General features: G+C 46.0%; 1 protein-coding gene across 1 annotated transcript in view; it reads right to left on the bottom strand.

Annotated features, from left to right (window-relative positions):
- Window positions 1–6: 6 nt before the first annotated feature.
- The window catches only part of ASTN1 (astrotactin 1), a gene marked incomplete at its 5' end in the record, with an annotated part of 375,021 nt that continues 356,747 nt past the window's right edge, over window positions 7–18,280 (bottom strand). The window contains 3 exons of the mRNA XM_027776744.1: window positions 7–1,785; window positions 6,090–6,273; window positions 15,911–16,011. Of these exons, the coding sequence (XP_027632545.1) occupies window positions 1,548–1,785; window positions 6,090–6,273; window positions 15,911–16,011 (523 nt within the window). The remainder of the gene's footprint in view (window positions 1,786–6,089; window positions 6,274–15,910; window positions 16,012–18,280) is intronic.

Below are 18,280 nucleotides of genomic sequence, written 5' to 3' on the forward strand. Positions count from 1 at the left end.
TCTTTCCCTGGGTTTCCACATAAATGGAAACAAGAACTGCACTTACCTCGGAGGTGCTTGTGAGAATTCAGTGACATGCTAAATGCTGAGAGCAGTGCCTGGCATACAGCAGGTGCTTGGTAAATGTTATTTGTCAGTGTTTTACTCATTAGAATTATAGCTCAACAACTGGCCTTATAGGATCTGTACTTCCTTTTCGGCCTTGTTTATTTCCAAATAGGGGGTCATGGTTAAAGGCAGGGCATCTGACAATACGTATTCAGGGTTCTTCAGTGTGTGGGCAGCTAAGGCCATCATTGTCCATGTGGCCCTGCCAGGTTCTTTCTGACAGGAGGCCTTTGTTGGCTAGACCATCACTTGTGCCCAGGCCAACACTTTTCAGGGTGAAACAATGCCCAGCCCTTCACTGTGGTCAGTGCATTTGCCTACACAGACTCTTGGCTGCTTCCAGAAGGTAGGTAGGCAGTGACCATGGTAGAGCCATGTTGCTCAGGGTCATCCCAGAAGTGAACGACAATAACATGCACATTTAGCCGAGGGGAACGGATACAAGTGTTTTGTGATCAATAATAGCTTCAGTTCACTGAAACACTGACATATGTACTGACCCCTTCTGAACCAGATCAGACATCTGGTCTTATCTGTCCAGGGTGAGAGGCAGAGGCTAAAGAGGATCCAGGCATGTGGATCCACTGGCAGTCAAGAGAAGTTCATCTAAGAAGCATAGGTGTGTTCTAACAATAGACTCCACTTTTTTCCTAGACTATATAGGCCTATCTAGCCTCCTACATAGAAATCTCTGAAGATGCTTTGAAAGGTGGCATTTTGTCACCTCTCAAAGGCCACGTTGTTCAGGCAAAGCAGGGATCTGTCAGAGGAAGATTTAATTCCAGTCCTGGCTTAAAATAGGGGTGGACCCAAAGACCCAGGAGGCTCACTGCAGCCTGTAAAGGAAGCTGGGTTTGCCTTTGGGGTGTGGAAATAGCCCAGGAGAAGGTCTGGGAGAAAAACCATAGGGCACAAAAGGGACCACCTTCCCAGTGTCCTCATTGCCTTTCTCTGTGGGCAGGGCTGAGGATCCCAGAGTGAGATGCTGCCAATGAACACCTGAGGATGGGGCTGGAGGCAGGTCTGACAGCCATCTGATCTCACCTCTGCCCCCATTGGCCATGGACTTGGGAGCTCAGGGAGCAGGGGTGCCTCAACCTGATAGACTTTCATGGGAAGCAGGACAGAGCTCAGAGCATGATGAACTCTTAGGGGGGAAAAAAGGGAAGAAACAAATTAACAGCAAAACATCACTTAATGCAACCCTCTAAGGGAAAATGGCTACTGGCTGACAGGTCTACTGATCACACAAGTGGGGATCACCATATGGAAGAAGTTCTACAGGCAGCAAGGATCACTTTCTTCCTGGCTTAGGTGTCACTGAGGAGGTTTCAATGTTCCATTAAAAAAATACTAAAAATCCAAATTCACAGACCAACCCAGATGTCCCCTTCCTCTCTCTTGCTTCATCTTGGCAGCAATTCTGCAGCATTATGGTGCTAGATGTCCTTGCCATCCCCATAGTCGTTGTAGGGGACACTCAGCGTCTGCTCCTCACACGTCTTCCTGAGATCCCGGCTGAGCTCTGACCAGTCCAGTCCGTAGGGCTTGATCTCGCTGTAGCGACAGGCCAGGTACTTTAGTGAGCTGCGCCGCAAGCTTATCTTCGGTTCCTGAAGGAGGCCATTGCACCAGCTACTCAGATCCCCAAGCTGGGAAAGGATGAGGCCTGCTTTTCTGTGGATCAAACATGCAGGATACTAAGGTCAGAAGAAAAGGCCAGGGAAGGAAAACAGCCGCTATGAGTGTGAGACCTCCAACTTCAAGAGGGCAGAACATGCTCTGTTTTGCTCACTGTTCTATCTTTGGCACTTAGAAAGTGAGTCCTCTCTAAACATCTGTCAAGTGAATGACTGAACAAATGAATGACTGAATGGAAGATGTGCAAAGCAGGGTAATCACCAAAGAGAATACAGAGACAAATGCTGGAAGGAAAGATTTAAAAAAGTGTGAGAGAGATATCACTAATATTTTAGTGATAACGTACATCCTTTTAAAGTCAAAATTATCAAATCAATCTTATAAGTGTATTTATCTCTTCCATAAGTGAGAGAGACAGAGAGAGAGAAATAGCACCCTTGCCTGGGTCTTGACACCATGATCCATGCTGACCCCAGCTTCAGCCAGCCCTAGATTACGGGCACACGTGTGCCCAGAGTACTCAGAGAGGTCTCCAGACATGTACTGGAACATGGGTCAACCTCACAGGGTGTCACTGTCTGGCCCCTCAAGTCGATTTTCTTTACAGTCAGTAATTTATCATCACTAAATGACAAATAATGCGCTTCACTAATTCTCTTTACAAGGCTATTTCTGAACTGAGTAGCAGCAGCTAAGATATTGAACTAGAGAGGCTATCAGAAGTGACCAATTACACCTGTACTGAGGTAATTACAATCTAATAAGGTGAAGACAATGCAGCCCTCAGTTCACACTGTCACTTGGTCATCCTCTGGGCAAAGCAGACTCTCAGTTGCACACATCACCTAGTTAATGTCCAGCTGAGCCCTGGGTCCATTCTTCACAACTCTTGGAAAATGAGGAGGCCACTGCCATTGACACATATCCCTAAAGAGTGGGGGTAAGTGATGATGAGGAGGCCCTGAGCCTTTGCAGATTTCTGAGAGAGAAAGGAGAGAGGAGAGGGAGACCACACACAAAGGGAATGGGTGACCTCTGGGTCCAGAACATGGTGAAGAGCATCTGGCATGTGGAAAATGAACTTTACTGGTGTATCCCCTGCTTCCTGATGCCCCCTTCTGGTGACACAGATCAGGGCTACCTGATAGCCAGTTCTCAAATCCCGGTGGCTTTGACTCTGAACACACAAAGGGAGCAAAGCAGCAGTATCCCCTCACTCAGTTTTGTTCTTCAAAGACCTAAGTGACTCCCAAAGGAAGGTTATTTTATTTCAACAAGTCCACAGGAAGCTGCAACATGCCATCCTGGAAAACCCATTGAACATGATTCTTTGCAGTATTTATCAACTTCTAAGTTAACTTTCTTCTCATGTGAAGAAGTCTTTTAGTTTAATCAACAATTCCTTCCAGAAACCGGGAGTTTCTTCACTTCATTTAGAATGAGCTTCCAAAGAACAATAATCACATTCATTTTGTTCCTCCTTGTCTATGTAGACATGAATGTCATCAATGGATGACCTCATGCATTCCTAAGAGGGGAAGGCAGGGATGATGATGGGAGAAAGGTGGTGTTCTTCAGCAGCAAAGTCAAGGGGTAAGAGTGCTGTGAAGTCATTGGAGGGACAGTTGTATTCTCTCCAACTTCAATGGTGGGTCAGAGGAAATCAAACAAACACTCTGTCTGCTGACCAAACAGCATCTTGGGCAGATTCTCTCTGCTCTCCCCAGCAGCCTCTGCAGTATGGCCGAGCAGGTTTTCCAAAAGTCATCAAAGCGAGGACTTTGGTGGCCTTTCCTCTCAGTCTATACTACAATATGCCATTAGGTGTTGACAAATTATTGGGGGATGGAGGACAAGGGGGAATGAGGAAGAAGTGAGTAAAGGAACATACTGAGCCATCCTTCCAAAAGAATGCATTGAACTAGCCCACAGAGTCTCTGTTGCTGCTCGCATTGCTCACTTTAATATTAATACTGGATTTGGGACTTGACTATCCCCGAGCCTGCAGCCACCTTCTTTCTTTGTAGAAGAGCAACCAAATCAAAGTGTTTTCAACTTTTAATTCAATCTGGAGGCCTCCATGACTTTTAATGGAATTACTGGGTTGTTGGAAAAGTCATGACACATTTTTCTTAGGAAAACAGAAAAATAGTTATGACTTTGCTAATGACCTAATAGATTCAAATGAACGGAGGAAATCCTTTCTGCTTGCTTACAAGAAGGACGAACCCACTGACCTTTCCAAGCCATTCTCACAACTAACCCCAAAGTGGGCTGAGGTAGCTCAACAAGGAGGGCCTTTCCTTTCCTGTGCCTCTCCCTGAGATCATGACACTAAACACAAGACTTTACTTTTCATGGGCTGATGAAATGACACCTTTTGTCAGATACAGCCATGAAGGACTAACAGTGCGCATGGAGGAGCCTCGTGGGGGGAGAGGACACGGTCAGCAGCGGCCTTGCTTTAAAGTGGGAACCACAATGTAACTCTGCCTGGTTTCTTCATAACCAATTTTCCTTCTGACTCCTGAGTCACAAGAGAGAAGTTTTAAAAGCATTCCAAATGCCCTTAGAAATCAAGATGCAATGTTAGTACTATTTAAATTATGACATTTATGTTCCCTATGGAAGAACTATATGTATATATATATATATATATACACTCAATAAATGTCAGAAGAATGGAGAGAGAGGGGGTGGGGCCAAAAAGAGGAAGGGAGCACATGGAAGGGGAAGTAGAACAGAGGGGGACAGAGAGAGGAAAAGGAGTTAGAAAGGGGGATGGTAGCAGGTGTCAGTGATCGTAGTCTGGAGTGAAGACAGGGGATGGAGAGGAGAGAACATTTTTTATCATGTATCTATTTTGTAACCCAGGGTTTTCTTCTTACCAAAATGGAGACAAAACAAATTAGATGTCCCTGACATATTTCTCTCTGGTTCATTGACAGTAGTGACATGTGGTTTCCCAAAACCTATCACCCTTTATAAACATTAGGAAATAATTTATGACATGTAGAATGATCCTGTCTACCCTTACAGATGAAATCATTTTATTTCAGGAAGATAACCCTGAATTTTCTCTTTTCTTCAAAGGTAAGAAAATAAAGGAAAAGTGTCCTGAACAACGGTCTTCTAGAAAATTTTATAACTGCTGGTTACAACAGGCTCCCTGAGGCTGAGTCTCCTTCCAGTTTGGTGAGAGGGCAGTTGAGTGGGATAGCTTCTGGGTGGGTAACACTTTCATCCAGTCCTCCTGGCTAGAGTGCAGTAATTCTTGAAGTGCCAGAGGGTTCTGCAATGTTGATTTTCTTCTTGTTCATGCTTTCCTTTCTCTCTTCCTTGCTTCTTCCTTTTTCTTTCTTCCTCTTTCTTTCTTATCTTCTGTTTTTTTCCTAGTTTTACAGCCTTTGCCTCATTTTTTTTCATTATAAGTTTCCTAAATAATTTGAGGAAATACAGATACCAACATTCCATGTGAAAAATCTTCTTTATCTTGCCTATCTGAAAATTCTAGTATTTCCAGGGAAGTCTATTTTCTCAAAGCACCAATATACAGCCATGATGAATGAAGCAAAATAAAGCTGCTTATCAGGGCTAGCAGGTGGTGCTATGGTTAAGGTGCTAGACTCCCACGGGGTCGACCACAGTTTGAGTCCCAGATCCAGAGGCCTGAAACACACTGGGCACATGTGCGTGCATGCCCAAATCCTGAGAGGAGAATGAAGAAGAAGGGACTGTGACATGGCCATCCCCCACTGAGGGGTGATTTCTCACTTTCTGCCTCTCTGATGAGTACACGTGCCCTATGGCAAAAATATATTTAAGAAAAAAAAAAGAAAAAGAGATAAAAAGGTGATTATCTCTACACATTCTTCTTACTCCTTACTTTCCAAGAACTCTATGCAGTCTGCACAACCTAAATGCAGTGGATATTGAGTATTAGGATGTTGGCAAGCACTGTGCCATCCTCAGTTGGCCAAGACAAGTGTTCTGGTGAGTCTCTGGCTGCTCCTATGTTGCCTTTTAAGAGAATGTGGAATTTAACTCAAAAGAGGTCTATAATGCTATCATGTATGCAAGCTTCAAATGAAATAAACATTTTTCGGAATGCTGTGTCATCCTGAAAAAAGAGGAGGGTAAAGCAGGTCAAGAGCTAAGGGTTTCACAAAGAGCAGGAAATGCATTCATGCCTTGACACTCCATCTGCATGACTGGAGCTGTTTAAAAGCTGGGGACTTAGTTCTCTGAACACCTAAGCTCACCCAGGAAATGTCTGCAACACAGTATTACACTATAAGAGTTATAAAATTTCAGAATGTTTAAGGAAATTTATTGATTACCTCGGGCCTAACTCATCCTCACACCGCCAGGTGAATTCTCCGAAACTCTCATAGTGTTGGTTATAGTGGTAGAGGACTCGATGTAAGGTGGGGGAACCCAGATCCAGAAGGGTGTTGTAGGCTGTCTGTTGCTCCTTCCCACTGGTATAGCCATTGAAGAGATTGTAGATCTTGTCTGCTATTTCTGAAAAGGGGGGAAAGGCAAGTAAATAAGACACACACATACAGTAACACAAAGGGTCTTCAAAATTCACAAAAATGTGAATTTTAAAAATAACTAGATATTGGGTCCAGCAGGTGGCATGATGTTTGGGGTGCTGGATTCCCAGATGGCCAACTACAGTTTGAGTACCAGACCCACTGGCTTGAAAATCACACCAGGCATGTGTGCGTGTGTGCCCAAAATCCCAGGAGGAAAGTGAAAGAGAAGGGATTGTGGCATGGCTATCTTCCCTGGGGAGTTATTTGTCACTTTCCCTCTCACTGTCTCTCTGGTGAGTGCACATGCCCTGTGGCAAAAAAACTTTAAAACAAAACAAAAAAGACAACATGTATTAATTTAAAAATTTTTGCACTTTGAGCAGCCCCAGAGCCTCATGGTTAAGGATAACCATATGAACAAAGCTGACAAGGTTCAAATCCCAGACCCTCTGCCTTGAAAAATATTCCAAATGCTTGTGTATTTGTGCCCCAAATCCCAACAGGGTGAGTAGAGAAATGGAGGAGAAGGGATTGTGGTGTGGCCATGCCCCATAGTGGGAGGCTTTTTCCCTCTCTCTTTGCCTTTCTCTGTTGAGTAAACATGCTCTCTGGCAATTTTCTTCCTTCCTTTCTTTCTTTCTTTTTTTTTTTTTTCAGAGATTTTTGCTATAGGGTGTGTGTGCTTACAGAAAATGAGAAATCAACTGCCCAAGAAGGATGGTCACACTGCAATGCATTCTCCTCTTGGGATTTTGGACACACACATGCACCCAGTATGAATTTCAAGCTGCCGGGCCCAGGACTCAAACCACAGTCAACCACATGGGAGTCCAGTGCCTTAACCACTCTGCCACCTCTAGCAATTATAAAAATTGTGTTTTACACAAAAGTAAATTTGTACTTTTAATTTGTTTTTTTTTTTCCACAGACTTTTTGAAGTCCCCTCATGCAACACATATATGTATCGTATATAACATATATACACACATAAATATATATATAGGCATGCATATTGATATATATATATACAGATAGATAGATTGATAGATGTGTATGTGTGTGTATGAAGTTACTTCAAGAATATTTAACCTAAAGCCTAGGGAAAATGACATGCCAACCTGTTTTCCTCTCTTGTGATAAGAAATAAAGGTCCATGTCTTAAGCCTTCATTGTGAGTCTTTGCTGAGGAACACTGCCAGTGAGAAGGGGTTTTCTGACATATTTTCCAATTTCATAACAACAGTCATATCTAGCTTCCTGTCATCTGCAGTGTGTGGGATAGGACCAGAGTCTACCATGAGTCTCCGAAAGCCAAGAGAATCTGACTCCTGGGTGTACCCAGGAGAAAGCACTAGTACATGGGTATGCATCATTCCAAAAGTTCTATGTGCCAGGCTTCTAGAGGTTGGTATTCTTGGCTCTTCCTATCTCCACTGAGAGAACTCAGAGATCATACTTCATTAGTTTTTGTGGCATCTCAAAAATATCAGTAACTCAAAGAAAGGAAGAGAATGTGTAATGTTCAGGAATAGGTAACACACAGAGAAAAAGGTGGCAAGAAGTCTTTCTATACAACCTCATTACAAAAAAGAAAACTGTTACTAGAAAGAAACTTTGATCACTCAGGCAGCAAAATAAGTTAACAGGGCTGTGGTGGAGACTCTTTGGCCCAAGGGTATGGTTTTAAAATAGGCACATGGCATCAAATGGAGTTGGGCTTCACTACACCAGCTGTGTGGCCTTGGATAAGTTACTTAACCTCTCTGAGTCATAGTTTCCTGGACTGTTCAGTGATGCTTAAGAATATATGCCTTCTGAATTATTGTGAGGGAAAAAAATCTGATATTAAACATAAAACCTTTCTTGAGCACAATGTCTGTACACATACTCAGTGAAGTTACACAATAACATTTTTATGAGCATGTGCCTGACATTTTTCTAGGCACTTAGGACATCAGTAAGGGAATATGACGAAAATGCTCACCCTTACAGCATTTACAGTCTGGTGATAAGAAACAGTCAGGTAGGGACCAGCAGTTGGAATTGTGGTTATGCTGCTGGACTCCCATGTAGTCGACCGCAGTTTTGAGTCCCGGACCCGGTGGCTTAAACTCACACCGTGTGCGTGTACATGCATGCCCAAGATCCCAAGAGGAGAATGGAGGAGAAGGGACTGCAGCGTGGCCATCGCCCCTCGGGGGTGATCTCTCACTTTCTGTCTCTTTCTCTCTGTCTTTCTGGCGAGTGCACACCCCCTATAGGAAAAACCTCTCCCCCAAAAAAAAAGAAAAAAGAGAAAGAAACAGGTAAACAATAAGTAAATATGATGTGTTAGAAAGTATGAAAAAAAATAAAGCAGAAGGCGGCAATTTGGGAGTGCTAAGTTGGGATACCATGATTTCAAATATGGTGGTCATGCTGGCCCCTCTGAAAAGGCTGTGAGCTGCAGGGGTGTCTGGAGGAGAGCATGCAGGGAGAGGAAACACCAGCACAGCACAGAGGCTATATTTAAACTGTTACTGGTTCCTTACTAGATCATGCTTTCTCCAATGCAAAAGAGAGAGACAAAGAGACAGAGAGATCCAAAGGACTGGGGAAACTGGTCTGATTTAAATGAGAGAGACTAATTTAAAGGAGAGGGACAGAAGTGAGCTTTCTCATGCCCCAGTGGTGGCTGCTCCTTTTACATTCACTAAGAAGATGGAAGCACCTACACCTTCCATTGATGGCTTCCTTGGCAACAGAACATAAATTAGGACCCCTGATTAGAGGTCCTCCTCTATCACCTTCCTTATTCTTAGGGAGCTAGCTGCAACCTCAGCCTTCCCCCATGCAAGTCTATATGAAAACACGAGGACAACCTCTTTAACTGTCCTTTCATCTTTGCCCTTCTTAGCACTGTTCATATAACAAGGTCCCTTTCCCCCAGACCCTGTATGTCTTTTTCCCTTCACTGCCTCTCCCCAACTTTCTCTGTGTTGCTCCCACATGTATCAGAATCACCTGGAACGTTTGCTGAAACTCAGACTGCCAGTGCCTGCTGCAGTTCCTAACTCAGTGGGTCTCACATGGAGCCTGAGGGTCTGCATTGCTGACATGCTCCATGCTGATAATGCTGGTCTGGGCACCACTTTGAGAACCACGGTTCTGCACTAACTCAGTCTCTCTCTCTCCAAACTTCCCTTACTCCCTCTGGGACCAGCATTATAAGAGTATTTCAAAAAGCTCGAAGAAAAATAGAATTAAAGTATAAGCTTATGTTGGTGCAAAAATTTTTTGAAATCCATACCTAGTTTTCTCATAATATGCATTAGGAACACTCCGAAGACCTGTCATTACATAGGAAACAACTCACCCTCGACCCTGGTGGGCACACCCTGTTCCTTCCCTTCACAGCTCTATGTTAGCCAAAGCCTTCTCCAGGACAGAGGGCTCCTTCTCTCCTAACCAGAGAAGAGGAGCCACTGGTGGCCACCTCCACTTTCAGAATGCACATGCCTCTTCATATTTCCTCAACACATTTCCTGACCATTCTCCTATGTCCACTAAAGAATCTGGCATTTGGGTCCTCTTCTTCACCTCATTTCCATCACGGGTAACTTCACTCTCCAAGTCTAGGGATCTCTGGCCACTAAAAGCCAACATTATCCTTGAGAACTGTTCCCTCTTTGAGGTAGTAAGCCTTAACATCATACACTATAAGCACAACCTCCGTCCACAGCTTCTGTCTTTCTTAACTGCTCTGGAATCCATTCTTCAGTGACACAAACCCAAGTCTTTTGGCTCCTCCATCCACTCCGGTGTCAGCTCTGTATTCATTTCCTCTCTGTATGACCTAGTCCACATGGTTCATGACTAGTACCCTCAGTGAGCTTACTCCCTCTTCTGCCTTTTCTTTGCTTGCTTAGGCTGCTGGAGTCTTTGGGAAAGGAGTGGGTGGGCCATAAGCCATTGAAGCAGGTGAGCTGGCTTCTGTTCCCTCCATATCTGTACATACCTGTTGCAGCATTTTTCACAATATGAGAAGATTAACACGATTCTTGTTTTTCTCAGACTCCACACCCAATCTGCCAATATCATTCTTGTTGAAAACAACATCACTTCTCCCCTAAATTGCCATAACCCCTCATTGGCCCCCCGAATTTCCCCATATGCCCCTAGGTGGAGTCAGTTCTCAGCACGGCAATCAGAATGATCTATAAAACACTAAGTCCCTTCATGTCACTGTCCTGCCCAGAGTCTTCTGGGCTTCCCACCCCAATCCCAGGCAGAGCCCAGTTCCCTATTCTGACAACCAGAAGCTACAGGAGTTGCCCCACATTGTCTGGGAGCACCTCTCCTGTATCTTCCTCTCCCACCTTCCTCTCTTTCCTCATCTTCAAACATGAGCCAAGAATCATGAGCCTTTTTTCTCATCTTCAAACATACCTTCTCTTCTTTAGCACGCCAAACCTCCTTCCTCTTCTTCCTCAAACATGACAATATTCCCGGTACAGCTGCTCCTTAGCTGGAATGGTCTCCCCGCAGCTATTTGTGTGGCTACATCTTTCACCTTCTCCCCACACCACCCTAGTTAATATTCCACTCTCTGCACTTCCTAGCCCATATACCTGCTTGTTTATTTTCTTAAGATACACTTGTATTGTCTGAAATATTATGAATTTCATACTTCATTGTTGTCTGTCAACCCTGCTAGAATCTAAGCTTCAGGAGGCAGGGGGATTGCTCCTAATGCCTAGGGACGTATTTGGTAAGGGCTTATTAAGATTATAGGATGCAGGGACCAGAAGTTACCATAATGGCTATGCTGCTGGACTCCCATGTAGTCGACCGTGGTTCGAATCTCGGACCCGGTGGCTTAAACTCATGCTGGGCATGTGTACGTGTGAGCCCAAGATCCCAAGAGGAGAAAGGAGGAAAAGGGATTGCGGCATGGCCATAACCCCGGAGGGGGGGTTCTCGCTTTCTGTCTCTCTGTCTCTCTCTTTTTCTGGCGAGCACATGTGCCCTGTAGCAAAAACCTTTCCAAAAAAAGAAAATAAAAGATTATAGAGTGTGGATGCTCACTGAAGATACAGAGAGAGACAGTGAGAAATCACCCCCCTCAGGGGATGGCCACACCATATTCCCTTCATCCCCATTCTCCTCTTAGGATTTGAGGACACATGCACACACCTGACATGAGTTTCAAGACTCCAGGTCCAGAACTTGAGCCATGGTCAGTTATGTGGGAGTCCAGCGCCTTAGCCACTTATTATTATTTGCTGCATGAATTCATAAATTTAGGAAATTCTTGAAAAGAGTCTCTGAGACTAATTATTTTTGTTTCTTTAGAACCTAATAGCAGAGTTTAATAAATGACTTTGGAAAGAGAAATAAGGGAATAGATAAGGATTTGTGTTTGGCAGCAGGGAGGACGGGTGTTGGGGGGAGAGGTGGGCGAGAACAAGTCTTCCCTTGGGGAAGCTGCATGAAGACTCTCAGAAGCTTGAGTCCAGCCCAGAGAGTAGCCAGTGGAGTTGATCTTGCTATTTCCATGAATTTACACCCACAAGGGGAAGGCTGGTTTTAGTAAAACATTGGTAGGAACTTACACAGTGGTTTTAGTGTCATGATGTGTTAAAAATTCTTTATGGAAACTATCTGCTTTAGGTAAAGTGTTCATATAAGAGATAGAATCTGGCTCCCAGCTAGATAATTAGGAGCCGAAGTCATGCTCTGGGTCACTTAAAAGGTAATTCCCATTTGTTATTAGATTTCAACTCAGACCCGAGTGAATTATATTTATGATCACCATCTGGGTTTGAGGAAGGCAAAGCATATGGTTTTTAGTCGAACTGCTAGAACTATATTAATTTGCAAGGATACCCTCAATTAGTCCAACTCATTAATCTCCACATTTGTTCTTTTCAGGCCTCTTTCCTGGCTGAAGGGTAACAGGACCTAGGAGTGTTATTTCATTCTCTCAGCACTAAATCAGCTCTTGTGCTCCCAGCTGGTCTGCTGGGATTTCTCCTTTGTCAGGGAGCACAAGCAGACAGAACACTTCATGATGCATCCTATGGGACTGGAGCTGTCCCTCAGGACCCCACAGAGAGCAGCATGTAGGGGGCTGTTTCTGGCAGGCTTCCCTGTGTTAGCCACTCTTTATTTTAGAGCTCCTTTCTGTCTGTCCATCACTGTAGGTGGTGTCACTGTCACACTTCACCCCTCCACCTACTAAGCACCTCTGACATTCCCTCAGCCTGCTGCCGACTCAGCAAACCACTCTCAGCAGACGACCGCTGCCTCCCAGGACACCAGCAAACTCTCCAGTCTGGAAAGAGCAGAGGCACCTTCTCATTACCTGCTCCTCTCTGGCTCACAGTGAGAAATCAGCAGATGATGAAAGGAGAGTGCTGTGGGTTCTTTCTGACAGTCTCATCTGGGTTTTCAACCTCAGCCTCTTCTTCCATCATCAAGGAATTACAGAAACTTTCGAAGTCTCCACTTGGTACCCTGTAAGCCAGCAGCACTCACTCCACAGAGAAGCCCACTGTCTTACACATAGAGGGCTCTGGGCTACTGGAATGTCCCTAGTGGACACCAACTGTCCTGAAAGGGAGACACTTTTTGTATCTAACTCAGTATCTAGCTTGAGTGTTCTTTTGCTTCTTTGTGTTTGTTTGTTTCTTTGTTGTTGTTGTTGTTTGTTTGTTTTTGCTATAGAACTCATGTGCTAGACAGAGAGACAGAAAGAGAGAGGGGAAAGGAGAAATCACCTCTGCAGATGGCCACACTGCAATCCCTTTTCCTCTAATCTCTCCTTGAGATTTTGGGCATGCACATACACGTGCCCAGCAGGATTTTCAAGCCCCTGGGTCTGGGACTTGAATTATATAGTTGGTCGTTTGGGATTCAGCTTCTTAACCTCCATGCCACCTACTGGCTCAAAAGCATTCCTTCTTGGGACAAGCAGCTGGTGTAATGGTTACACCACTTGACTCCCATGTAGTTGACCATGGTTTGAGTCCTAGACCTGGAGGCTTAAAACACACTGGGTGTGTGTGTGTGTGTGCCCAAAATTCTAAGAGGAGAATAGAGGAGAAGGGTTTGCAGGGTGGCCATCCTCCTGTGGGGGGTGGGGAGGTGGAGGTGATCATTCGTTTTCTGTCTCTCTGGTGAATGCATAGCAAAAATCTCTCTCTCTCTCTCTCTTAAAAAAAAGGCACTCTTTCTTAATGTAAGCCTTTTCTTCATCATTATTCAATGATGAGGAAAGGGTTTTTAGTCTTTTACAAAATGACCTTCTAAATATCTAATGGTAAAATTGCTGACAAAATGGGAATTGAGGTCAAATGATGAGGCTGAGTGCTGGTTCTATTAGATCTTTTGTGACCGTGGCCACCTTACTTACTGTGTTCTAAACCTCAGTTTCCACATCTATAAAATGAGGGTGACATTCTATTCATTCAGTAAATACTTACTAAGTTTTTTGCTTTGTTTCGTTTTAGGGAGATTTTTGCTATAGGGCATGTGTACTGGCGAGAGAGACAGAGAGACAGAAAGCAAGAAATCTCCCAGGGGGATGGCTATGCTGCAATCCCTTCTACTCCATTCTCCTCTTGGAATTTTGGCCACACACACGTGTCCACCGTGTTCAAGTTGCTAGGTTGGGATTCGAACCCTGGTTGGCCATTTGAGAGTCCAGCAATGTAACCATTACGCCATCTGCTGGTCCCATTGACTGAGTTTTTATTAGAGAGCCCAGGTCCTATGCTTCATTGTTGATAATAACAGTAGATAACATTTACTCAATATTGCCTCTGTGCCAGGCACTGGTTTTGTCTGCCTGTTTTTATTATTTTAAATTAAGTAACTCATTTAATTCTCATTAGAACCTCACTAGCTAGGGTCTATTATTCCCCCACATTATACAATTGAGTAACTGAGGCATGGGTGAAGTCAACTGCTCAATGTGATGCAGTTAGAAAGTGAGGCAGAACTTTGAACTTGTGCTTTGACTCCCAAGGCTAAGTCCTTTCATAACCAGTCAGTCAACCAGGCCCCCTTCAGGTGTAGGGACACGAGGGAGAGTGAACAAACCAAATTGCAATCCTGCTCTCAAGGAGCTCCTTGGCTAGGGAGGTAGACAGACCTTGAGCACCTCATATGACAAGCTGAGATGCATGTTCTGACAGAAAGAAACACGCTCACACGAGGATGCCTAATAATGGCTCCTGCCCCATTCTCCTAGGAGGAAGGAACATTTGATCTAAGATCTGCAGGCTGAGAGGAGCTAACCAGGTGAAAAGGGGGAGTGTGGAAAGCATTCTAGGGAATGGGACCAACATGTGCAAAGGCCCCGTGGCAGAAGCAGAGATGGTGCTAGAGGGACTGAGGAATGCAGGGAGGCTGGAATGCAGAGACTGACAGAGAGCCTGAGCAAGAAGGTGTTGGAGAGGTCAGCAGTGGCTACTGATTTAAGTCACAGGATGCCTGGTAACTATTTCTGTCACAAAAGAAATGGCAATCCATTTAAGAGATTTAAGAAGGTGACCTTGATATTATCAGATGTCTATTGAAAATTACTGTGCCTTTAACATGGCCTGCAGATTAAATGGGAACACCTTTGCAGAAGTTGTGTAGTTTCAGTGGTTTTAGTAAAAGTCTAGGTCACTCTTCCTCCTGACTGTACCATTCTGGAGTGACCGCTTGGACATTCTGGGGTTGTGTCTCTTTTGGTTGGTCTGATACAACTGGAGTTAGGAGGCACATATAAGGGGACCTGAGGGGTATCTGCAAAGTAGCTTAGCCACAATATTTCTCTTAGTGAAACTGCATGACCTACACTTCCGGCGCCAGTCAAAGGGTATGCTAGTGCAGGAGCGCCATCAGTTCAGTCCTGCGAATCCGTTAGTGGCTGATCTGATCAACTGAATCCGTCTGCGGCCTGCAGAAGTGGAGGCGAGGATGGAACAACTGTGACTGTGAAAACCTCAGAGCAGGACATAACCTCAAGACCAGGCAGCAAGTGTCGTGCGGAGAAAGGCGAGCTTTTTCTGCAATGGTGCTGACTGAAGACAAACTCGTCCTGACCTACAAAGGCTGTCCTGGTGGCAGGCTTGTACTGAAGAGGGCCGGTTCTTTAGAGAACTGGTTCATAATGACTCCAAAACACAGAGTAAAAGACTCTGACACGTCTTTGCTAGGGAGCGAGTGATATAGTAACTCATTCTAATGTGTACCCTGGCTATATTTTAATTCAAAATAGCCCTTCAGATCCGTCAAAGACTATGAAGAGAATGAATGACCCACCAGTATGCTGAGGGCAGAGGTCACAGGTCCTTCACCTCAAACCTGAGCACCTGGTATGTGCCCATCCTTGCACAGGGACTCCATCAGAGGGGCTCCCATCAGAGGGGGCTCCTCGACTTACAGACAGTGGAGAATAGTGGGATCCAGCCAGAACTTCAGCCAGAGTACAGAGACTGAGGAGGACCTGCCCTGGGCTGTGAATCCTTCCTCGTCCTCGCGGAACTGCTAGTTGTTGTGTATGACTCCTGGTCTCTCTGTCCTCGTGGCCAGGCGAGCTCCCTGCGCATCCCTTTGCAGACTCTGCTGACCTCAACATCTCTTACCTTGGGCTTTGACATCATCCACCACGGGGCAAGGGGTCTTCACGATTACGTCACTCGGCCTGGAGCGTCGTCCTGTGTTGTCCACGCCCCACAGGGTAAACCTGCAGGAGAAGGAAGTGGAAGTGACCATTGTCAGAGAGATATGGTTGAAGGCAGGGGCTCTGTGGCCCTGGCTGACAGCCCAGCTTGCCTGGAAGGGTGGGGTATGGCTCCGGTTGCTCTCATTGTCCTCAGGTGTGTTTACTGCCACCCCTCTCGGGTACAGCCCTGCACTGCTTCCTGGGGGGCTTTGGGCTGCACTTTGCTGCTTCAGGTGTATTACCTGGTGACAAGCACCGTGGCTCAGGACACTGCTTCATTAAGGGAGGCCCCCAGGCAGCAGCCTCAGCATCACCTGGGAAGCACTGAGCAGAGAAAATTCCCAGGCCCCACCCACACCTGTCACATCAGACACCAGGGATGGAACTGGGACCTGTGTTTCACAGGCCTTTCAGGTGATTCGGATGCCAGTTAAATTTTTTTTTTTTTTTTGGAGAGATTTTCACTGACCCACACCTGTCACATCAGACACCAGGGATGGAACTGGGACCTGTGTTTCACAGGCCTTTCAGGTGATTCGGATGCCAGTTAAATTTTTTTTTTTTTTTTTGGAGAGATTTTCACTGTAGGGCGTGTGGGATGCCAGTTAAATTTTGACAGCCACCGAACTGTGGGAGTGACCACATATCTCTGGAAATAGTCGGCCTGAATTTGGCTCTGAACTTGGGTCTGAAGCAATGTGGAGTTGGAGTTAACTCCTCTGAACTTTATTTTCCCTTATCTGTGCAACAGAGATGATAATAAACTACTTGTAAGTCATCGTGAGGATGAGATACTAATGTAGAGAGACCAGGGCCGTAATATGATTTATGACACCGCATAAATCATATTAGTCCGCATCTGGTCTGTGCTCAGTCAACACCTCAATGCAGATGACTGAGGATAGCGTCCCTCTTTAGAGCCAGAAGTCAAACAGGCAGGCTGGAGGTCTCTTGGCTTACCCTTGGTTGGCCACTTATTTGCCACATGTAGGCCACTGTCCCCTGAGATGCCACCCACCGTGGCAGGAATCCAGAGTGGGAATATTGCCATCCCTCTGACATTGTGACGATGCCGTACTAAAAGCCCTCTCTGAAAGAGGATGAAACCCTGACTCTCCGAGGCCAAATGCAAAATTTCCCCTTGGGTAATGGAGCTGGTGGAGAGGAGAGAGAGCGAGAAACTCTGGCCCTGCTACTCAGAGGGGAATCTGTGCATAACCGTGAAAATAAGCTCTGCTGTCTGAGCCCACGGCCGCTAATAACCAGCCCAGTCAGTCTAAAGAAAATCACTAATGCTACCTTTCTTGTCCCTTTCCTTTTTGCTATGTCACCATGGGAGGCTGCATTTATTGACAAATAATGGATTTTCTTTCCTCTGGGCAGAATTACAGGGAGGAAGAGAGGTGAAAGGAAGAGAGGTGCTCAAAGACAGAGTGGCCCAGGTAAAGGTCAGCCGGGCCTGAGGCAGCGGGACTGTGGGGTAGGAAGGAAACGGAGATTGCCTGCAGGTCTGCCAAGAAATACAGGGCGAGGACAGGCTTGCGTCTGTACTCCCTCCCCAGAAAGAAGTCCAGAGAGTGGTGGGCACAAGAGCCTGTGGCCCCGAGATGTCACTTGTCTTCCCTCTACCTGCCCTGAGTCCTCGCGGGCATCTTGCACAGGCAGGTTCACCCTGCCAGGAGTGCCCAGTGGGAGTCCTCAAGGTGATGAGTTCCTGGATTCCCACCCGCCCCTCGCCCCAGTCTCCTGGCCGTCAGACCAGGACCAAGTACCCAGCTTTCTGCTCCACTCTGCATGAGGTGCCTCAAGCCATTCCACTGGCCTCTGCTCAATCCTCTCACCTAGTACTGAGTACCTAGTACCCCCCACCCTGCTCCAGGACCCTGTACTCCCTGCCCCCCCTCTCCTCCTCTCCCTGCCATTCCTCTTCTCCTCTCCCTGCCCTCCCTCTCTTCTCCCTGCCCTCCCTCTCCTCTTCTCCCTGCCCTCCCTCTCCTCCTCTCCCTGTCCTCCTTCTCCCTGCCCTCCTCTCCTCCTTTCCCTGCCCTCCCTCTCTTCTCCCTGTCCTCCCTCTTCCTCTCCCTGCCCTCCTCTCCTCCTCTCCCTGCCCTCCCTCTCCTCCTCTCCCTGCCATTCCTCTCTTCCTCTCCCTCCTATTTCTCTAAGAGTGCTCCTGGCAGGCAGTCACACAGACATCCAGGGAGCACTAGGCTGCTGAGAGCCCTAGCGATGGCAGTCACAGAACGTCCCCTCATTTGGCCCCAGATACCACATCGGCTCCCCCGCGTTT

Source organism: Tupaia chinensis, unplaced genomic scaffold (genome assembly GCF_000334495.1).
Source record: "Tupaia chinensis unplaced genomic scaffold, TupChi_1.0 Scaffold000710_1, whole genome shotgun sequence".
Taxonomy (NCBI): Eukaryota; Metazoa; Chordata; class Mammalia; order Scandentia; family Tupaiidae; genus Tupaia; species Tupaia belangeri.